This window comes from Motacilla alba, chromosome 18 (assembly GCF_015832195.1).
Source record: "Motacilla alba alba isolate MOTALB_02 chromosome 18, Motacilla_alba_V1.0_pri, whole genome shotgun sequence".
Taxonomy (NCBI): domain Eukaryota; kingdom Metazoa; phylum Chordata; class Aves; order Passeriformes; family Motacillidae; genus Motacilla; species Motacilla alba.
The window spans coordinates 11,455,916-11,475,426 of record NC_052033.1 but is presented as its reverse complement, the minus strand read 5'-3'; the positions used below and the strand labels follow the sequence as shown (position 1 = coordinate 11,475,426).

The window sequence follows — 19,511 nt, the reverse complement described above, 5'->3', positions numbered from 1 at the left end:
CCCGCTGCCACCTCGGCTCCTTTTCCACCCCCACAAGGAAACTGCTCCCCTGGCTCCGTTTGGCACAGACGCTGGCTCAGGACACGCCTTCGGAGGCCGCGGGATTTGGTAAGAACCTTTGGCAACGGGGCTCGAGGCCCCAGCTCCACTTCTGGCTGGCAAAATTGATAGCAGACATGGGGAGAAACACTGTCCTTTCAAAAACACCCCGAGGGAAACCTTTATGAGACAGAGCTCAGCAAAAACCACCGCAAGAAGGCGAGTTTCATTTTCACTTTGGGATGTGGAACGGGAGCACCCCTGGCACTGACCGAAGGGCCTAAACCCACACGGGTGAATGTGCCACGGGCTGTGGCACTGACAGGCAAGGACAGTAAATATCCAGTAATCGAGGAGAGCCAAAGGAAACACAATGGGAAACACACTGGAAACAACAGACTGAAGTATTAAAGTCTGCAGCTGTCAGCATAAAGAAACAGCTTTGCTGTAATGTCAGACAATCACAGAATGGTTTGGGTTGGAAGGGACCTTAAAGCTCATCCCATTCCACTCCCTGCCATGGCAGGGACACCTTCCACTATCCCAGATTGCTCCAAGCTCTGTCCAACCTGGCCTTGGACACCTCCAGGGATGCAGGGGCAGCCCCAGCTGCTCTGGGCACCCTGTGCCAGGGCCTCACCTAGCTCCCAGGGGAGAATTCCTTCCCAATATCTCATGAAGAGGGAAACTTTGGGCAGTGTCTGTGAAATGCCCTGACTCAGGGCAGCTGTGCTCTGAGACCTGGGGCAGTCCATTTTCTATAAAAATGGAAAAAAAATCATGCCAGCCAGTGCATCCTATAAAACCAGAAAAGGCCAGAGACAAGACTTCGAGGTGAGCGGTCCCTCCTCGCTGACAAAGCAGACACCTGCCCTGCAATCCCAACGCTCTGCAGTTTTATTTTTGGCAGATTATAATTAAAATGGCTTTTATGGCTTTAAAAAGAAGCCACGAAGCTGCAGGTTTTGGTTGAAGCAGAGAGGTGTGCTGTGGGTGAGGGGACAGTGGCCTTGGCTCTGCTCCTGCCACCTGCCCACCAACACTTCTGGGCGGCCTTGGCTGCCCGGAGTGCTCTCGTTTCTCACCAGCAAGCAAGAAAGTTCTGGTTGCTAACCAGTCCAGTCCCAGAGGCAGAATAAAAAGTCCTCGTTAAAACCTAGAAAAGCTTGTTTCTAACAAAAACAAATGCAAACACAGTTCCTGGGTCGATGCCTTTCTCTCAGGTTCCATCACCCGTGCGACGGAGCTTCCCCTACAGAGCAACTGAATTCCTCCTCCATTCCACACCTTCCAGTCTTCTCAGGAGCCTTGACAAGCCATTCCTCCATTTCTTTTTGAACATTTTTTCCTGTGCACATCCTTCCTGCCCTGCCCTGCCCTGCCCTGCCCTTCCGCCGCCGCAGCCCGTTCCTCTCGGCTATTTTCGGAAGGCAAAGACATCCCGTGTTCTCAGGCCCTTCTTGCCTTCGCTTCCTGCTGGAGGAGAAGACTCTTCCACCAGCCCCCCGTAGGGGCAGCTCTCGGACTCCGGGTGGTGGCCGGAGCACTCCACAGCGGGGATGAAGCCGCTGTCCCACATGCCTGTCCCGCACAGCTTGCAGAGGTCGTGCAGGCTGCAGGGGATGCGGGGCAGCAGGTGGAACTGATAGAGCAGACTCCTGGCCTGGAGGGAGAGACAGGGAAAGGTCACCCCCCCGGCAGGGACACACCGAGGGCTGCGGTGGCCTCCCACCCAATCCTCCCGTTTGGCTGCCCGGACTTCAGCGAAGGTCCAAACACCTGAGGGTTACCCGAGGCGCTGGGGACAGTGGCAGGTCACAGGGGCTGCCACACACCACAGCTCATCCCACGGCCCCGGGTGCTGCCAGCTGAAAGGGAACGGGCACCACGGCACCAACAGCTCATTTCCCTCAGCAGCTTATCCAAAGGAGGGTTGTCCCAACCGCGCTGCCACCTCCCGAGCACTCAACAACCGCCTCCTCCTGCTGCAAACCTTGCTTCCAGGCCAACAGCAGCATCCCACCCCGGCGGCCACGGGGATGCAGCAGCTGCAAAGCTCAAACAGCAGTGCCCGGGCTTCTGAATACTCGGACTCATCTCTGGACCTCGTCCCGCGTGGCACCTGGGCATTTACCTTCCTGAGTACGAGCTCCCCGTTCATGTGCATGGCCAGGTTGCTGAAATGCAGCAGCATCTGGTCAGTGGGCAGCTGCTGCTCGATGACGTCGTCCCCGTAAATCACCACGATGGCCACGCAGATGAAGAGGTGGAAATAGTCTGTCTGCAACGGGAACACAGGGGCTGCTGTACAGCAGGTGGAGGCAGAGCTCTGGCTTCACCTCCCACCCTCCGCAAGCGGGTCCTTGGTGAGAGGTTTTGCTCCCTTCAGGTCTGCCCAGCCATGAGAATGTGAGCTACTGGTGGCTTCTGAACCCGAGCCCAGCCAAAGCCTCGTTCCCTCGCAGCACAGCAGCAAGGTCTGCATTGGTGTTTGCACCACAGAGCAGATTTTTGGGAAGACATTTCCCAGCCGTGTAAGAGAAGCCTGAACTTCAGAAGTGGGTGTTCAGCATTTCCTGAAACACCTCCTTGTGCATCCCAGACATCCCCAAGGAGGAGAGGCAAGCAGGGCTCCATCCTCCTGCTACACAGATAAACCTCTGCCATAGTCCCAGACCCGACTTATTCTGGCTGCTTTGCTGCAAGGAGCCTTTCTGGAGACCCTGAGCGCTGAGGACTCGGGCGGGACGTGCCGTGCCCTGGCAGCTGCCTCACCTGGTAGTGAGCCCAGCACGCCTCCCACATGCGCAGCGCCTCGGCCTCCGGGAACTCCCTCTTGAAGCAGAGCAGGATCCAGCGGTGGCAGAAGAGCATCTGCAGCCCGTCCTCGCCCAGGGCACACAGGTGCTGGTGGAAGCGCGGGTGCATCAGCCGCAGCAGCTCGCGCAGGTACAGCTGCAAAACACAGCCCGGGCTCAGGCCCTGCCTCGGGCACCCCCGGCGCCCCGGGAGCTGCAGAGCTGCACAGCTCTTCTCTCTCAGCTGCCACTTCACAAGCAGTGTGGATGTAACCGCCTCTGGAGCGCCTCAGCCACCCAGGATGGATTCCACCCACCAGGTATTTCCATGGAATCACAGAGTATCCTGAATTGGAACTGATCCACAAGGATCATCGAAGTCCAGCTCCCGGCCCTGCACGTGGCAACCCCGAGGATCACCCCAAGGATGTGATTTGGCATGCTGGAACCCCCAGCCCAGGAACTGGGGAGATGAGGAGCCGTGAGAGGGCTGAAGGAGCCTCACCAGCTGCTTCTCCATGTCCTCATCCCGGGGGGAGCTGATGAAGATCGTGTTCTGCATCAACCCAACAAAGCACCAGAAGGTATCAGACTCATCCAGGACCTCTGCTAGGAGCGGGGCGACCAGGTCAGACATGCCCTGGGAGTAGCCAATGGCTGGGTTAAATACTGCATAGTTCAGCAAGATCCTCCTGCAGCAGAGACACAAATGCAGAGGGGACAGGTGAGGGTGGGTGACAGCATCATCTCAGGGACAAAGACACAGAGTATAACACAGACAGGGAAATGCTGCTGCCAACCCCAGTCCTGAGGCATAAACTTCAGGAAAAGGTTTGGCATTCACAGGCAGCAAAATAGAAACAGAAAATGAGAATTTTAAAAGATTAGGAGGACAGAAATGAAGGGCCCATGGGGAAGGAGAGATGATGTCCAGCACATCCACAAAGCTCCAAGCCACGCTGTCGGATGAAACCCAACTCTTTTGAGGTCTCACCTTTCCAAGTCACACTCTCACGGAGCAGACTCTGGTGTGCTTGTCCTCTACCCCACCAGGAGAACCAGAGACCCCAGCACCTGCCCACAGCCCTACCACAGCACCTTTGCTGTGCCTGTGTGTGCAGGGAAGCTCAGGGATGGCAGCAGGGTTATGGGGCTGAGGAGGGAACTGCAGCAGCAGTGGGAGCGCCAGGGAAGGCCTTGCTGCTGCATCCCGTGGTTGCAGAGGCACGGTGGGTGCTGTGCAGTCTTCCCAGGCAGCCTGGGCTGGGGGCTGACCAACACTGAGCAGGACACGGCTTTTAGGACGCTGGAATCAGCCACTTCACCTCATGGTCTCCACGTTCGGGTTGTCCTCCCCTCGGAAGAACTGGTTGCTGCGGTCGGTCCTCACGACATCCTTGTCCACCGTGAACTGCACCTGGCGCCAGAAATCCTTCTGCTCATCCGGAGTCATGGACAGCCTGCAAACCACGCAGCAACAGCACAGGGTTGCCAAGAAGGAATGTGATTGCCACAATGAACAAAAAGCCTCATTGCAGTCTTAGTTTGCAGAGAAAGACTATTCCTGTACCGAGTTTCCTCAGCACCTGAGAAACAGAGCAGCAGGTCTGTCCAGAACAGTGGATTGCCTGTCCCAAGGGGTTACTGGAAGGAGCCTCCTGGGTTATAAACAGGATGACATGATGTGTTTGCTGCAGTAAACACTTCAGAAGCATCAGACTCTGTTCTCCACTGCCCCTTGGAACTCAGCACACCAGAACTCACCACTCTGGTTTGATTGTCTCCTGATTATTAACAGTACTGTGCCCCTCCAGCTTCAATGCACCCACCTCCATTTAACAACACAAACTCTTGCATTAACAACCTTCTGGAACTACACAGCCCTTCTCATCCCTTATTTTAATGTACATTTTATTCATAAAGAAACATAAGATCCCAATCTCACCTTGTGTTCTAACCCAAGCCTTGCCTGGGAGGTGCTTCCCTGCATGGGGCTGTTCCCAGAGCCCAGGTCAGGAAATGTCCGAGCTCTGTGGCGCTGGCTCCAGAGCCTCAGCAGTGCCCAGCACCTCCTCACCCCTCCCACTCCTCTACTCCAGCCTCTCCTCACGCAAAGGATGCAGAGACTGAGGTGTCACCATGACGCCCAGCCCAAGGGAGATGAGCAGGGGAGGATGATGATGGTCGGTTACCTTTTCTCCTGGATCTCAAAGTATTCTTTCCTCTTCTGCAGCCTCAGTGCCTCTCTCTCTTCAGAGGTGGACTCGTAGCTGTAGTAGTGCAGCAGAAAGGGCCACACCTCTCCACGGATGGAAATATCAATCCCACCAAAGAAAATGGCCTGGAAGAAGGAGGAAAAGTCATGGCTGGTACAGTTTCAGCATTCCCAAAAACAGCGACCTGCCCGCTGCTGTGCTTTGGTGCCTCTGCAGCTCTTTCCTGACAAGTGACGCCTTGATTCAAGCTCCTGCAATTTGCACATGTTTAGAGGGAAAGTGCTGGCCCTCTATTCCCAGACCAGACACAAACCAGGCTCATTTCAATGTCAATAACCACCCCCGGAGAGGCTCTATGATTAACGTGTCGTTCTCATGTCACGGCTTAATCCCAAATCCTGGAGACTCTGCACTGCACTGCAAACTTCTCTCCCAGGGCCCCGTGCTCCCCTCAGCCCTGTTATTTCATACAGCAACCTCAGCTCATACAACCTCAGCTCATACAACCTCAGCTCATACAATCTCAGCTCATACAATCTCATACAACCTCAGCTCATACAACCTCAGCTCATACAATCTCAGCTCATACAATCTTGGTTCATACAGCAATCTCAGCTCATACAATCTTGGTTCATACAGCAATCTCAGCTCATACAATCTTGGTTCATACAATCTCAGCTCATACAATCTCATACAATCTCAGCTATTTCAACCATCTCAGCTCTTTCAGCAATCTCCAGTGCTCTCTGTGACTTGGTCACACATTCTGCAAGCCCAGCAGGCACCGGGCCCTTTGGTTTATTGATCCCAAACGGCAGCAGAAGTGGGACAGCTCCTCGGTCACAGAAATGCTCCCCCAGCACAGTCACAGAATTGTGAGGGCTGGAAGGGACTCTGGAGATTTCCAGTCCAAAGGCAGGGTCACCTAGAGCAGGTGAAACAGGAACACGTCCAGGTGGGAACGCAGTCCCACGGCAAGGTCTCCATCCCCCCAAAAGCCCAGCTCCTGCCTGGCAGGAGCACAAACTCCTGCAGCTGCCGCGGGGACCCGCGCTCAGCACGGCAGAGCACACAGAGAGCCCCTCACCTTCCTGAGCCTGTACTCCTCCTCCACCTGGCCGGCCTCGTTGAGGTGCTGCAGCCAGGCTGCCACGTCCAGGCGGCGCTGGGAGTTCTCCTCGGGGTGGGTCTCCGAGGAGGGCAGCTTGGGCCGGCGGATGGAGAACTGCATGCAGGTCTTCTCCTCTGCAAGCTGCTGAGGGGCAGAGCAAACCACAACTGCAGCAGGAGCCAGGCAGAGCACGCTGTGAAACCCAGAGCTGCACTTGGGAAGGTTTCGTTGGTTTTTTGTTGTTTTTTTGGTTTTTTTCATTCCAACCATTACAATAACGAGAGTGATTAGAATAATTAAAATCCACCGCGAAACAGCTTCATCTTAAAAAAAAAAAAAATAGTTTCCATTCCTCCTCCAATCTTATCCCTGACCTGAAACTGAATTAATGCTGCTTACAGCAAAACTTGCCCCTGCCAGGAATGCCTGCAATAAATTACATATGATTGGCCATATACAAAGGGATTGCTGTTAGCAGAGCGGGGAGCTGCGCTGCCAGGCTCTCTGAGGGCACTCAGGATCCCAGTGCAAGGCTGCAGCTGACATTTAATTTAAAAATCAAAGGTTGCTCAATGCAAAAAGTGAGCCCATGCGACCGTAATAAGAAAAGCAGCGGGGGGCTCTGTGGGAAGGATGGAAATTTAAAAATCACTGTTTCTAATAAGCACATACAATATCTTAAACAGATAATTAAAGAGCTCTTATCACATTTGTATGTAGATTGAACAAAATATGGCAAGATGCCTTGTCAAAACATTCTCCAAACGGAATGTTATGCGTCACAAGGTGGATGAAAGGCTCTGACACAATTTCCAGCCCATCTCTGCAGATTTCCAGACACCTTCTGTGCCTAAAGGACAGCGCTGGCCTGTCAGGTCCATCAACATCCCTAAGTACACCTGGATGATCTTCCCCCGTATTCCACAGGTAGAACAGGAGTGGATGGAGACAGACAAGTCCCAGAGACACCTCGGGTCCGGTTTGCATTTCCACCCTGAGCACCCAGCACCTGGCAGCTTCCTGCCTCACCTGCTGACATCAACTCAAAGCCTCATTTCTCCAGCACACCAAGCCACGTGTGAAACCCCCGGCCCCAAGAGCCTGCTCAGGTACCTGGTCCTTGAGGTGGGTCTCTGTGCAGTACTTCCATTGCTGGAACACCTCGGACAGTTTATCCAGGCCACCGTGGTGAAAATGGAAGATCTTGTACTGGCTCTCCCTGCTCGCCACCACCAGCTGCCCACAGGTACACGCCTCGTCACTGTGGGAACAATGGAGAGCAACCTGCAGGGGCCACCCAGCACCACGAGGGACCAGCAGGGACACGGACCCTCGGGGGGACACAGAGCAAAGCAAGTGACAAGCTGCAACGGCAAGCTGCCCCTTAAACCAGGGCACAGAGGCAGCTTTACCTCCCTGGGACCCGCTGATCCTTCTGGGTCACTCCAGCTGAGACATTTTATGATTGTATGGCATGGTCATAGTGACAATCTTCTCCACTTGTGCCTGGTAGCAGCACTATTTTTACCCTTCCTTCACATGAAGGAATTAAAATTTGTCTTCCCTGGAGAAAAAACCACAGGAAGTCTGCCCCAGAAACATTAAGGCAGTACACAAAGTCAGCTCCTAGGGATGTGCAGACTTGCTCACACACAGCTCTGTCTAAAGAAACTGGGAGTGAGAGCAAAAAAAAAGGGAGTAAAAATGTTTTTGCAATTATTTGAAATAAATTTGGTAATCATTTGAAAGATAACTGAAGAGGCTGAGAGCAGCAAGACTCCAGAGGAGCCTGGTGAGGGGCAGGCAAAAGAAAAGGTACCACAGATAAAGATGTTTTTCATATCCCCAGGTTATTTGAAGCATTTATGGTATGATAGCTAAGAGCAACCTTTACTTTACTAAAAATAAAATCCTTTCGACTCTGTAGCTGCAATTCAGAGGCTCTCCTTGGGAAGGCTGACACTCACTTTCCTGGAGACAATTGTTCTGGCAAGGCTTCCAGGTAGGACTGCAGAAATCACCTCTGCCCAGAGCCCCAATGTGGAGCATGCACAGCTCACACACAGCTCACACACAATTCACACACAATTCACATGATTCTCATGATTCACACAGCTCACACAGCTCACACACAGCTCACACACAGCTCACACACAGCTCACACACAATTCACATGATTCTCATGATTCACACAGCTCACACAGCTCACACACAGCTCACACACAGCTCACACACAGCTCACACACAGCTCACACACAGCTCACACACAATTCACATGATTCACACAGCTCACACAGAGCTCACACACAATTCACATGATTCACACAGCTCACACACAGCTCACACACAATTCACACACAATTCACATGATTCTCATGATTCACACAGCTCACACAGAGCTCACACACAGCTCACACACAGCTCACACAGAGCTCACACAGCTCACACACAATTCACATGATTCTCATGATTCACACAGCTCACACACAGCTCACACACAATTCACATGATTCACACAGCTCACACACAATTCACATGATTCTCATGATTCACACAGCTCACACACAGCTCACACACAGCTCACAAACAGCTCACACAGAGCTCACACACAATTCACATGATTCAAATGATTCACACAGCTCACACACAGCTCACACACAATTCACACAGCTCACACACAGCTCACACACAGCTCACACAATTCACATGATTCTCATGATTCACACAGCTCACACACAGCTCATACACAGCTCACACACAGCTCACACACAGCTCACACAGCTCACACACAGCTCACACACAGCTCACACACAGCTCACACAATTCACATGATTCTCATGATTCACACAGCTCACACACAGCTCACACACAATTCACACAGCTCACACACAGCTCACACACAGCTCACACAATTCACATGATTCTCATGATTCACACAGCTCACACACAGCTCACACACAGCTCACACACAATTCACACAGCTCACACACAGCTCACACACAGCTCACACAATTCACATGATTCTCATGATTCACACAGCTCACACAGCTCACACACAGCTCACACACAATTCACATGATTCACACAGCTCACACACAATTCACATGATTCACACACAATTCACACAGCTCACACAGCTCACACACAATTCACAGATTCACACACAGCTCACACAGGGATCCAGTACCTGAAGAAAAGGCGAAGGGATCTCATTTGTCCCAGGTCTACTCTGAAGACACCACACACCTGCTCGAGGGCAAACACCTTCTGCTGCTCATCCCATCTGGTGCTCTGCGTTTGCCCATTGTTCTCCTGGATCTGGGCACTGGTGTCCAGGCTGGAGGCAGAGCTGGTGGAGCAGGTCATGCGATTGTCACACGTGTCCCTGTGGACAGAGCGTGGGGACAAAAACCCCGTCAGCCACGGGAGGCTGTGGGTATGTGCACCAATCACAGGTGTTCCATGTTCAAAACCTTTAGAGTTCTGAAACTGCCATTCATACAACAACTAAATTATTTTTATTTAAATTAATCCCTACCATCCCAAAAAGCATCCTAGTTTTGGCCTTTTCCTAAAGTTCTTGCATGCAGAACTGGGGAGAGCCAAACCCATTCCTCAAAACACCAACTTTTGAGAAGGTAAAATGAAGAAGCCTTCAGTGTCCAGCTCAGCCAGTGCACACCAGGATGGGCACAGGAGGAATGAGCACATTCCAACAGCAGCATGGACCTGAGATCTCATCTGGGAAATTCCCTCTTTGACTGGTAAGATCCAAAGATGTTTCTCCTGAACTTGAGTTTTTCATTACACCTCTGCAAGAGGACCTGCCAAGCCTGGATTCATGTCTATAAACTCCAGACAAATGGTTTCCACCTGCAATCTTGAACCTTGGCAGAGTTAGGATTGGGAAATCACACCCGAGCTCTTCAAGCCACCACAGAGAAGGTGAACCCAACCCTTTCCCAATCCACCCCAGATCTCCGGCTTTAAACACAAACGGAGCTCAAACTCAAAAAGCCCCCGTGTCCCCACCAGCCCCCATCCCAAATGAAAAATATCAGTGCCTTGGGAATTAGGTGAATGTGAAACTGTGACCCCTTGGCTCGTAAAAAGGCCAATGCACGTGAACAATCTCGGCGCGGGCTCTGAATGGGCTCTGCTGTGAAATTGGGGTTTGCCAGACAAGGCCCGGAGCAGGTACAAAGCAGCCCCCTGCAAGGCCACTTTATGTGGTGTTTTCTAATCCTCTTATCCAACAATGTGGGCACTGAAGGCTGGAAATCACACACTCAGCATGCACTTCACATCCCTGTGCCTGGCTCCAGGGCCTCTTCCACAGGAGCCGGGCAGCAGTGGGGCCAGGGCAGCACGTTCTGGGGACAGGGCTCTGCACAGCCCAGCCACGGGTGCACCTTCATGCCAGCCCTGCTGCAGGGTGTGCCTCAGCTCCCCCGGCCCCTTCCTGCTCCTGTGGCACTGGATGAGACCAGGCTGCCTGACTCCAGCTCAGGGAGCAGCTTCGTGGCTGTCTGGGAAGTTCTGCTGCTCCTGTTTTTGGAAAGGAAGCAGCAAAGCAGAACTCAGGCCCTTGGAGGATGAGGACTCAGAGGGATGTGGCGATGGGGATCACACCACACTCCAAACTCACTCCAGGTTGGACACCGGGGTACCTTTGACCACAGGCACAGCTGTACACCGTCCCCTGCCTCGGGAATTTTTCCATGGAGATTGTACTGGCCTTTATGAAAAATCAAGCACTACTTTCTGATAAGGTGGCAAAAGGTAACACTTTCTAAAACATCCAGTATCTAACATTAACACAGACGTAACAAGAGTGCTGGTACAAGATGCTTGGGCCTGACTGCCTGCTAGGAGCAGCTGGTATTTATGGAGCAACACTTCATAACAGCCACAGCTGGTTACACAGGATTTTCCTGGACGAGATGACTCAAACTAACTCAAAGATTAGGCAGAGGCAACCCATCCTCTAAAACTCCTGCAAGGAGGAGCTGGTCAGCACGGCAAAGGGCTGGAGGATGGGTTGGTGTGAGGATCACGCAGGTCCTGGTCACAGAGGTCCACATGCCAGTTCTTCAAGAACATCGTCTGAAACCACCAGCAGAAATGTCCAGGGAATGCCAGGAACGAGTCACCAGCAGAGCTGGTTTGATGCTGGGCATTCCGCAGCTCCTCGGCGCAGCACAGCGTTTCCAGCTGCAGCTCCCTGCGCTCCAAAGCCCCGACCTGCCCCAGGTGCAGCAGCAGCCAGCCGAGAGCTGCGGGCAGGAGAGGCCGGGCACAGCGCTGGCACCGGGGAACCTCCGGAAATGCTTCTCCAAGACAAATGTTTACAGTTCCCATCCCGGCGACAAGCTCGCACACGCACCCCGCAGGCACGGAGCCTCCTGCGTCAGGGGGTCAGCAGGGCTGAGCAGAGTGCCTCAGCCTGTGCAGCCCGGGGAAATTCCCATGTTCTCACTGGTGCAGAGGGCGAAATCTGAAAGAGACACCTGTGCCCTCCCTGCCCCTCACAGGGCCAATGGACACAAACATTCACGCTCAGGACACAGCAGAGGCAGAAGCGCCTCGTGCTCACTGAGTCACCGGGGAAATTCGGAAAAAAACCACACTCTGTCTAAAATTACTTTTTCCTGTACGTATTGATTGAAAAAAAAATTGAAAATGCTCTAATCTCTAGATTACTTTAAAATAAAATTTTAATATTGAGATCGTTCTGTAGGTCAGTGACAACAAGCAGAATGATCTCTGCTAATTTTGTGGGGTTGGGGAGTCCTCTCACCAGGCACTCAAGACAGACAAATGCAGGGGAAGAGGTTATTGTTTGCCAGACTATGCTGTCTGTTGGATGAGGAATTTATCCCAGAGCACCCCACAAAAGCAGGAGCTGAAGCACTGCAACGCAAATAGCTGGAGGAACATTCCAGAGAGACTTTGGGTTGTGGGATCCAGGAAAAACAGAGCACCAGCTAGTACACAGCACTGCTCAGCAAAACAACAAGTGCAGGGGGCCACGGGAATAAAAGGGACAGGGAAAAAAAATCAAGGAGGATTAGAAAACCTGGGTCAGGAAACTCCGGGCCATGTTCACGGTTCAGCTCAAGAAGGTCATGGAGGGGCTGGAGCGTGTCCAGGGAAGGGAGCAGAGCTGGGGAAGGGGCTGGAGCACCAGGAATGGCTGAGGGAGCTGGGGAAGGGGCTCAGCTGGGAGAAAAGGAGGCTCCCTGACAGAAGAGTGGAGCCAGCCAGGGGTTGGGCTCTGCTCCCAGGGAACAAGGGACAGGACAGAAGGAAACAGCCTCAAGTTGTGCCAGGGGAGGGTCAGGTTGGGTATTGGGGGAAAAGTCTTCACAGGAAGGGCTGTCAGACACTGGCACAGCTGCCCAGGGCAGTGGGGAGCCCCCACCCCTGCAGGGATTTAACAGCCACGTGGATGTGGCACTTGGGGACATGGTCAGTGCTGGCCCTGGCAGTGCTGGGGAACGACTGGACTCGATGATCTCTGAGGGCTTTTCCAACCCAAACGATTCTGTGATTCAGCCTTTGCCTTCAGCCAAGTCCCACCACTCTGGTCTCAAAACACATCCCATTCCTGCTGGGGAGCAAGAACAGGGGCTGATGTACTTCCTCCACTCAATCAACTACTGCAGCCAAGCATGTCCACATTGCTGGAGCCTCTGCAGCCCCCAGGAGCCACCATCCCCCTCCCACCCCATGGGACCTCAGCACGCCCGGCTGAGGAGCTCAGGTGAGACCCAACCTGCAGCAATGGGACCCAAGTCACTGTCCCGAAGCCCTGGAACACACCTACGGCACACAGAGAGCTAAACCCAATTATTATTTCTGTTCCACAGACCTGCCCTGATTACCTGGGAAGCCAATTTCAGCAACAAAGACCTAATAACTCGTTTTATGATGTGATGTGACAAATATAATTACGGGAGAGAAAGGGGCTGAAGGCTGCAGCCATGATGTGGCAGTTACCCAAGCTGTCAGCGTGCAGCACCTGATTCCCAGCGAGCTCCTGCCAGAGCCCAGCCCTGCTGCTGGAGCTGGCTCTCCATCAGCTGGCACTAATAACAGCTCCCACAGCCCCAGATTCCTGCACGCCGGCTTGGGACCATCGTTTACAGACAATGAGTATCATCATAATGTATGAGCATCCATGTAATGGGAATTACATGCCCCTTCTCCTCCCCAGGGGTTAGCGTTTCTCTGTTTCTCCACCATTCCCCACAGGCACTGACCTTCTGGGCTCCTCTTCTTCCCAGCAAGGTGAAACAGCTCCTGGCAGCATCAGCTGCTAAGACAGACAGCTTCAAACAAATATTCTGCCAATAAAAGTTCAAAGCTATCCTGAAATGCCTAAAAATTAGTGCAGTGGCTGTACAGAGTAAGGTAATATTGGGTATCTGGAACCCAAATCCATTGTTCTGATAAAAAAGTGTCCTTGACAATATACATATATTATAGACTGAAACGTGCTGAATTCAGTGACACGAAAGACATGCAAAGGAAACCAGATTGGTAATTTAGGATTAGAAAAGAGATGTTGAAATGTGTCTGCTGGCTCTGCAGAGCAGGGCTGGAAGGACACTCGCAGGGCAGCACCAGCTTCCACAGAGTGTGGCACACAGAGGCAGCCACGGGCAGGGAAATGCTGCTGTCACACTCTGAGCAGCACAGACGAGTGACCAGGTTAGGAACTGCGTTAAATCCACCCTTGGATGAAAACATTGGGAATTGAAGTTTCTGTGCCTCAGAGAACCCGAACAGAATCGATTTCCACTGACCACGGTGACCAGGGAACAAGGTGGTGGATAGCCTGGATTTAGAAAGCCTAGACAGGATTCCTAAAATGAAATGCCAAAGCCTCCTCGTGTGGAAGCATTTCTATACATCTGCAAACACGTGGGAAACAAACCTAGCGATTCCTCCTGTTTGTTGGGGAAACCTGGGAAAAACTACTCGGGCTGTTACAGTACAAAGTACACGGATGTCAACATGGACTTTCCAAGAGCTTGTTCCACAGGCTTTCCATTGATCTGTTTGCTTTCAAAACATAAATTTCCCCACCTTGAACGGCACTAAATGCTATTTAGTAGCTAATTAACTTTCTGTGCTGAAAACCTCCTGTAATTGCACTTCTTTCACCTTTTTGAGCCCGTGTCCCCCGGGGAGCCCAAGCTGTCCTGCGGCATTTGTTCTGCTCATTTCTATCTCACAGGCACAAGTTCCTCCCTGACACCGGGCTGCCAATCACGGCGGCAGAGGTCACCGGAGACCAAATTAGGAGCACTCTGCCTCTGACAAACTTGCTTCGCTTAGCTTGTTGTAAAGGGAAAATAAACAGTTACGAAAAATAATTGTATCCTTTCGAGCAGGGCACCGGGCAGCAGATCCGAGCACTCGTCCAAGGCAGCGCATTGTTGTTAGTCACTCCTCGCATTCCTGTTATTACCAACACCCAAGGAACAGGCTGTTCACATCTCAAAACGCTGCAGTCCCTCTCTCCCCTCAGATGAGCGCAGGGTCCGCGGCCAGAGCCCTGTTCAGGGACTCCTCAGGCACCCTCTGACCTTGGGCTGAAGCAGCAAGTTCACGGTCAGGGACGGGGCTGGGAATTAACAACAGCTCTGCCAACGCCAGCCTGACAAATAAACGCCGGGAACACGGCGAGGGACTCGCGGAAACCCGATTATGCAGCTCTGCCTTCTGACGGGCGTAATTGGTTCGTCCTTGAGAAATAAAGATCAAACCGATTTGTTCTGCTGTACGGGGCTACGGCTGTGCGTGTTCCCAGCGCCCTGCCCGCCTTCCCAGAGCTTCCCAGCACCTGGCACAGGTAGAACACGGATCTCCATCCCAGATGGTGGTGACAGCGGACCCACCATCCTGCCCCGTGCCCGAGAGGGGTGAAAGCCTCCCCACGCTGGGGGCTTTGCTGCTCCTCATCCATCCCTCCAAGCCCTCGAGGCCGGAGGGGAAGCTGAGCGATTCCAGCCAGCAAGGGGGCATCAGGAAAACAGCCCCCCGGCCTCCAAAGGGTCCCCCCAGCGCTGGAGTTAAGGCAAAAGGAAAACAAAACAAACACGGAGTTCTTGAGTTCATTATTTTGAATGTAAATGGGAAAGGCAGGAAAATAAGCAGAAGTTTGTCGTGAAGCAATAGGTATTTTAGCCTCTTTTCCCCACAGCCTGGAACGTGATCCACATCTAGCTCCAGCTAGGAGACAAACAATCTGCTTTCACAGCCGACACTTCCACACAGGTGAAGCAGCTCAGGTAAACCCAAGTGAGGATTTTCTGGTTTCCTCTGTGACTTCTCGTTGCAGGGAGAGAGAGGGGGCAGAATGAGTGGTTTGATGCTTAGGAATAAAACACACAGCTCCGAGCAGCCAAACACAACAAATCACTCAGAGCGAGCGGACACTGCTCAAGGATGCAAATGTTACCTTCACTTTAGGGGAGGAAAATGTTCCAGAAGCTCAGTACTGGATTTTTACAGTCCGTACGGAGAAGGGGCACCTCATGCCTGGGCTTACACTCATTAATAAATCAATCGAAATGCAACACTTTAAAAAAAAGAAATTCCTTAGATGGAAAAAGTGATTTCTCAGCAAAGCCCGAAAAAGAATGTTTGCTTTTCAGCCCATTGCAGTCTGGAGAAGGAGACCTTTCTTCCCCGTGTTTATTTTATTTTTAAAATCAATGGGTTATTTTGCTTTTTTTCCTTTCAGTTCAATCCATGCAAAAATAAAATTCTCCCCTAATTATGCTAATTATAATCAAGCCTTCAAACCGCCGCTCCCTTGAAAGACCTGCCGATTACCTTTGTTCTTATATTCCTGGCTCTCAGCAGCGAGCTGGGAATTTCAGGGGGACATTTTAGTGGCAAAGTTAACCAAGTCCCCGGCCTCTGCTGCTGCCCCAGCGTGAGCCGAGCCGGCACCACCCAGGGAGGATTTCACTGTTTCCACAAGACAATGCGGATTTCCCAAGGGAAGAGCTTGCTTCAAGTAGCAGAAAAGGGAGAGGAAAGAGGAGCGCTGCCTAAAAGCATGTTCCAGAGTTATTGTAAATGCCTAATGCTGGGATAATTGCGAGGCCCGAGCCAAGGAGACAGAGGCCGTGCAGATTTATTTGCATATACTGTGGCGCTTTGGAGGGGACATGCTCTTTATTTCGATTCACTTAACGCAATTCTTCCCCCACAAAGCTGTGGATACCTGCCAGTGCCATTTATCTCTGCTCTCCATTCAGATTTCTGGGCGTTGCGATTGTATAAATAAATAACAGAAGAAATGCAAGAATATCCAGGGAAAAGGTGAAAGCAGCCCTGGGGAGACAGACCAGGGGGTGCTGGTCATGCCCTGGCCATGTGTGCTGGAACCAGAACCCCCTGAGCCTGGGCTGAGCCCAGCGTGGGCAGCAGGGACAGCGATTGTCCCCTCTGCCCCTCAGGTGAGACCCCACCTGCAGAGCTGCCCCGGCTCAGGCAGGAGCTGGAGCTGCAGAGAGCCCAGAGCAGGCTCCAGGATGGTGCCAGGGATGGAGCAGCTCTGAGGGATGATCCCAGGGAAGAGAGGCTGGCACAGCTGGCACTGCCCACCTGGGCAGGAGGAGCTTTGGGCTGAGCTCAGAGAGGCTGGCACAGCTGGCATTGCCCACCTGGGCAGGAGGAGCTTTGGGCTGAGCTCAGAGAGGCTGGCACAGCTGGCATTGCCCACCTGGGCAGGAGGAGCTTTGGGCTGAGCTCAGAGAGGCTGGCACAGCTGGCATTGCTCACCTGGGCAGGAGGAGCTTTGGGCTGAGCTCAGGGTGGCCTTGCAGGGCCTGAAGGAGCTGACAAGAAACGTGGAAATACTCCATTTCCAAGGGATGGAGTGCCAGGACAGAGGGAATTGGTTTCAAACTCAGAGTAGATTTAGATCAGATATTAGGAAGAAATCCTTCCCTGGCAGGGTGGGCAGGCCCTGGCACAGGTGCCCAGAGCAGCTGGGGCTGCCCCTGGATCCCCGGCAGTGCCCAGGCCGGGCTGGACAGGGCTGGGAGCAGCCTGGCACAGTGGAAGGTGTCCCTGCCAGGGCAGGGGTGGCCCTGGGTGGGCTTTAATGTCCCTTTGTACCCAGACCATGGCACGGCTCCGGGATCTCCCGCCTCGGCCGCGCTGAGGGGAGGGGGGGGCAGCACCGGGGGTCCCGGGGGGCACCGCTGCGCACAGCGCGCCCCCTGGCGGCCCCGCCGCGCCACCGACCGGCCCCGGCCACGGGCACGGGCACGGGCACGGGCACGGACACGGCCACGGGCATCGACCACGGCCAGGGTCACGGTCACGGGCATCGGCCACGGCCATGGTCACGGTCACGGGCACGGGCATCGACCACGGCCACGGTCACAGGCCACGGCCACAGTCACAGGGCACGGTCACGGTCACAGGGCACGGGCACATCCACGGTGACAGGGCACAGCCATGGTCATGGCCGCAGGCACAGGTCATGGACACGGTCATGGTCACAGTCATGGTCACAGGCCACGGGCATGGGCACGGGCACGGGTCACAGGCGCCGGCCGTGGTCATGGCCACGGGCACCGGTCACAGCCACAGTCACGGTCACAGTCACGGTCACAGGCCACGGCCACGGTCACAGGGCACGGGCACATCCACGGTGACAGGCACTGGCCACGGTCATGGCCACAGGCACCGGTCATGGACACGGTCATGGTCACAGTCACGGTCACAGGCCACGGCCACGGGCATTGACCACGTCCATGGTCACAGGCACTGGCCGCGGTCACGGCCGTGGTCATGGTCACAGTCACAGGCCACGGTAGCGACCCACGGCCACGAAAAAGCCACGGCAGCCACCACCCACGGCTCCACAGAAAGCCCCCACGGGCCTGCCCGCGGAGCTGTGTCCGAAGCAGGGGTCGGGCCTTCCCCAGCGTCCTGAGCAGGCCAGACCCACGGCCGGTGCCCCAGAGGCCCGGGGGGCACAGGGGACCCTCCGTGTCCCCTCCTGGCTCCCGCTGCCTGCCCTGGGGTCTCCTCCTGGGGACCACCCCTCTCGCTCCCTCCCCGACATCCCAAATAAAGAGCCTCCCGGGCCCCCTCAGCCGCAATTCCCGATCCCACGTTAGCTGTCACTATTTTCTTCCAACGAAATCTGGCAGCAACCCAACAGAGGGAAGAAACAAACCTGCTATAATTAATGTTCTTGCTGTTCAAATATTTATATAAAGCAAGATAGAGCCGTATGCCTCTGCAATCTCTTGGATCTGTCCAACCTTCTCAGCTTTGCAGGCGGGAACAACTTTAATTGATTACACAGTGCTGCTGATGGCTCAGGCCAGCTCCCCTTCGCAGTGCCCGGCTCCGCACAGACCACCCCTGCCCTCAGGAAGCTTACACTGACCCCACAACGCAAACAGAAAGAGATCAAGGACTATCCTTCTGATGGAAGAAGGATTTGTGGATGTTTTTGCCCGGGCATGGCTTTGGGTACAGATGGAATTAGGAGCTTCGCTGTCTTACATCATAAGTGGCACCAGTTCAGGCAAGTCCTAGGGAATTGAAGCCTGGACTAGGTACCCACCTCGCTCCTCCCCAGGGCTGAATTAATTCAGAACTGAGATGCTGCAAGAAGTTACAGGAGATTTTAAAGTCCGTGACCAATTCCCCTGGTTCCAATATAATCACTTCTGTTACAACAGCGATGAATTCCCAATCTCTTGATGACTCCAGAGCTCCTGCCAGTTCACTCTAATTTCAGCTCATTTCCCTTATAATTTTGTCTCCTGTTTTTGCTGCAGAGGTCGGAAGGGCTCTCAGCCCTTCAGGTGAGCTGCCAAAACAAGATGATGCAATGCCCGCGCTGCTCCCACCGGCTCCTGGAGCAGCTCATTTACTGATGAGCTCCTGGGAAGCGGCTCAACAACAGGATGTGCAACACATCCGTAAAAATTGCATCAGCTGCGACGCCAGGAGTTTTTCCCTGTGCCGTGAGCTTCGCCTGGGCTGTTTGTGATCGATCTGCCACACGAATTCGTGTCTGCTGAAGAACATGAGAACTCACCATCACCCAGCTCCATTATGGCAGCGTTTCGTTATCTTTATTACTGCCTGCTGAAACGATCGATGTCTCACGAAAGACGTTTCCTTCCTGCATTGATTCCACCTTGGCCACGTCGCTTCTGCTCGTCCTTTCCAGCCTGAGCTGTGGGAGCACTGCTGGCCTCTGTCCCAGCACCTGCGGGGCCGCTCGTGGAGCTCCAGCCTCAGGCCAGATGTTGCCCCAAGCTCCACTCATACCATTCCAACACTGAGGCT

The 19,511-nt window shown here is 53.5% G+C and overlaps 1 protein-coding gene across 3 annotated transcripts in view; it reads right to left on the bottom strand.

Moving 5' to 3' along the window:
* Positions 1-913: 913 nt before the first annotated feature.
* Positions 914-19,511, bottom strand: part of TBC1D16 (TBC1 domain family member 16) — a 30,658-nt gene continuing 12,060 nt past the window's right edge. For 2 of the 3 annotated variants that reach the window (XM_038157398.1, XM_038157400.1), the window contains 9 exons: positions 9,352-9,549; positions 7,278-7,425; positions 6,141-6,308; positions 5,030-5,178; positions 4,163-4,297; positions 3,343-3,529; positions 2,815-2,994; positions 2,174-2,320; positions 914-1,702 (listed from right to left, as the gene is read on the bottom strand). In XM_038157398.1, the coding sequence (XP_038013326.1) occupies positions 1,457-1,702; positions 2,174-2,320; positions 2,815-2,994; positions 3,343-3,529; positions 4,163-4,297; positions 5,030-5,178; positions 6,141-6,308; positions 7,278-7,425; positions 9,352-9,549 (1,558 nt within the window). In that variant the 3' untranslated portion in view covers positions 914-1,456. The remainder of the gene's footprint in view (positions 1,703-2,173; positions 2,321-2,814; positions 2,995-3,342; positions 3,530-4,162; positions 4,298-5,029; positions 5,179-6,140; positions 6,309-7,277; positions 7,426-9,351; positions 9,550-19,511) is intronic. The other variant, XM_038157399.1, reaches the window with a different exon arrangement.